Source organism: Nicotiana sylvestris, chromosome 3, assembly GCF_000393655.2.
Source record: "Nicotiana sylvestris chromosome 3, ASM39365v2, whole genome shotgun sequence".
NCBI lineage: Eukaryota > Viridiplantae > Streptophyta > Magnoliopsida > Solanales > Solanaceae > Nicotiana > Nicotiana sylvestris.
The window spans coordinates 39,064,831-39,068,426 of NC_091059.1; the positions used below are offsets into that span (position 1 = coordinate 39,064,831).

At 40.8% G+C, this 3,596-nt stretch overlaps 1 protein-coding gene across 1 annotated transcript; it reads left to right on the forward strand.

The window, feature by feature from the left end:
* The first annotated feature begins 2,462 nt into the window (after positions 1–2,462).
* Positions 2,463–3,335, forward strand: LOC138887258 (uncharacterized). The gene has a single exon (XM_070168983.1). The coding sequence runs from the start codon at positions 2,463–2,465 to the stop codon at positions 3,333–3,335; it is 873 nt and encodes a 290-aa protein (XP_070025084.1).
* Positions 3,336–3,596: the final 261 nt, after the last annotated feature.

Genomic DNA, 3,596 nt, shown 5'->3' on the forward strand with positions numbered 1-3,596 from the left:
CTCAAAAGAGTTAGATGAAGAGGATGTAATACCTGAGGAAATTTTCAGAGAAGTTGAGAATTTTGAGAATAAGCCTAAGTCTAACCTGGACAAAACTGAGATAGTCAACTTGTGTGATTCCGAAATAGCCGAAGAAACCCGCATAAGTATCCATTTGTCACCATCTAAAAAAGAAGAATACACCCGTTTTCTGAAGGATTATGAGGACATTTTCGCATGGCCTTATGATGATATGACTGGTTTGAGCACATTTATAGTGGCTCATAAACTACCTACCATCCAATGTGTCCGCTTGTAAAACAAAAACTCAGAAAGTTCAAGCCTGATATGAGTCTGAAAATCAAAGAGGAAGTCACCAAGCAAATCAAAGCTAAGTTTCTCAAAGTGGTTGAATACCCTACTTGGTTGGCCAACATCGTGCCAATTCTGAAGAAGGCTTGGAAGGTCAGAGTATGTGTCGACTATCGAGATTTAAACAAAGAAGGTCCCAAAGATGATTTCCTGTTACCCAATATACACATACTGATCGACAACTGTGCCAAGAATGAACTCCAATCCTTTGTGGATTGCTTTGCGAGATACTATCAGATCTGGATGGATGAGGAAAATGCCAAGAAAATAACTTTATTACCCCGTGGGGGGATGTATTGTTATAAAATGGTGTCGTTCGGCCTGAAAAATGCTGGAGCCACTTATATGAGAACCATGATGACCATTTTCCATGACACGATTCACAAAGAAATGGAGGTGTATGTGGATGACGTCATCATCGAATCCAGAAGAAGCGCAGATCATACAACAGATTTAAGGAAATTCTTTAATCGGCGTCGAAGGTACAATCTGAAACTGAATCCTGCAAAGTGTGCCTTCGGAGTCCCTGCTGGAAAATTGCTAGGCTTCATCGTTAGTCGCCTGGGGATTGAATTGGACCCTTCAAAGGTCAAAGCCATACAAGATTTGCCACCTCCGAAGAACAAGAAAAATGTGATGAGCTTCTTGGGGCGTCTCAATTACATCAACCGATTCATAGCACAATCGACCTTGATCTGTGAGTCAATTTTCAAAATGTTAAAGAAAGATGCTGCAACAAAATGGAATGAAGAATGTCGAAAAGCCTTTGATAGAATCAAGGAATACCTATCCACACAACCAATCTTGGTCCCGCCGGAACTTGGTAGAGCTTTGCTACTCTATTTGGCCGTACTAGATGGAGCTTTCAGTTGTGTTTTGGGAATACATGACGAGACGAGAAGAAAAGAACATGCCATATATTACTTGAGTAAGAAGTTCACACCTTACGAAGCACGGTATTCTCTACTGGAACGCACTTGCTATGCTCTAACATGGATAGCTCAGAAATTGAGGCAGTACTTCTGTGCCTACACTACATATCTCATATCAAGGATGGATCCCCTGAAATACATCTATCAGAAACCAATGCCAATAGGGAAACTAACAAAATGACAGATATTGTTGAGTGAGTTTGATATCGTCTATGTGACTCAGAAGGCGGTCAAGGGACAAGCCTTAGTAGATCCCCTCGCAGAAAATGATGTGGGAGGGGAATATGAACCATTGAAAACGTCTTTTCCCGATGAAGAAGTGTTGTTTGTAAGAGAAGATATTACTAAAGCCTACGCCGGTTGGAGAATGTTCTTTGACGGAGCTACAAATTTCAAAAGAGTGGGTATTGGAGCAGTTTTGGTGTCAGAGACACGTCAACATTATCCGGTATCCGCGAAGCTCAGGTTTCTGTGAACCAACATCATGGGGCTCAATTTGGCCATCGACATGAATATACATGAGTTGCTGGTAATTGGTGTTTAGATCTTCTGGTACACCAGGTTCTAGAAGAGTGGGCTACCCAGAATACAAAAATATTGACATATCTGTATCACATACAAGAGTTGATGAAAAGATTCACAAAGATAGAATTCAAACATGTTCCGAGAATCCAGAATGAGTTCGTAGATGCACTAGTCACTTTGTCCTCCATGATACATCATCCAGACAAGAATTTCATTGATCCTATTCTAGTAAGAATCCATAATCAGCCAGCTTATTGTGCTCATGTTGAAGAAGAAACAGATGGGAATCCATGGTACCATGATATCAAAGAATACTTGGCAAAAGGAGAATACCCGGACATTCAAATAATACTTAGAAACGCACGCTCTGGAGATTGTCCAATCATTTCTTCCAAAGTGGAGGAATTTTGTATAGAAGGACTCCAGACCTAGGGTTATTATAGTGTGTTGATGCCAAAGAAGCTTCCAGACTGCTCGAGAAAATACATGCTGGAACGTACGAGCCGCACATGAATGGTTTCGTTCTAGCCAAGAAGATATTAAGAGTAGGATACTTTTAGATGACTATGGAAACAAACTGCATCAGGTATGTCCAAAAGTTTCACCAGAGTCAGGTACATGCAGATATGAGACAAGTACCACCAAATGAACTCAATGCAACAAGTGCACTTTGGCCTTTCGCCGCTTGGGAAATGGATGTCATTGCTCGCCGCTTCAAACGTGCACAAGTTCATTTTAGTGGCCATAGACTACTTCACAAAATGGGTTGACGCTGCATCTTACAAGGCTGTAACCAAGAAAATCATGGCTGATTTTGTCAGGGATCGTATTTTTTGCCGATTCAGGGTACCCGAATCCATCATTATCGACAATGCTGCCAACCTCAATAGCAATTTAATGAAAGCTATGTGTGAAACCTTCAAGATCAGGCATAAGAATTCCACAGCATACAGACCTCAAATGAATGGAGTCGCGGAAGCCGCCAACAAAAACATCAAGAAAATTATGAGGAAAATGGTAGATAACCACAAGCAATGGCACAAGATATTACCATTTGCCTTATCAGGATATCGTACTACAATTCGCACATCAATCGGAGCAACTCCCTACATGCTGGTTTACAGTACTGAAGTTGTCATTCCCTTTGAGGTCAAAATTCCCTCTTTGAGAATTATACAGGAAGCCGAACTCAGTGATGCAGAATGGATAAGGAGTCACTATGAAAAATCAGCTATTATCGATGGAAAAAGAATGAATGCAATATGTCATAGTCAACTTTATCAGAACAGAATATCTAGAGCTTTCAACAAAAGGGTCAAACCTAGACAGTTCACACCAGGGCAGCTAGTGTTGAAACTGATCTTCCCACATCAAGATAAAGACAAAGGAAATTTTTCACCTAATTGGCAAGGGCCCTACATGGTTCACAGGGTACTAACAGGAGGAGCACTCATACTTGCAGAAATGGATGGATATGTTTGGCCAAAGCCTGTCAACTCGGACACAGTCAAGAGGTACTATATTTAAAATTTTTTATTTGATGTAGCTGAACTACGCTTGACCTGATTCCCGTTTAAAAGGGGATACATAGGCAGATCTGTGGGTTTTGTCACATCTCAATAAAATTTTCATTTTCCCCACAACTAGAAACTGGGGCAGAATTTTGAGTAGGACCCTCAAAATTCCGGAAAAAGTCCAGCCGAAGTCATCATATGCAATAGAGTCAGAGAAAGCGGTTAAATAACTGGGGCAGAATTTTGAAAAGGATTCTCAAAATTCCGGAGTAAA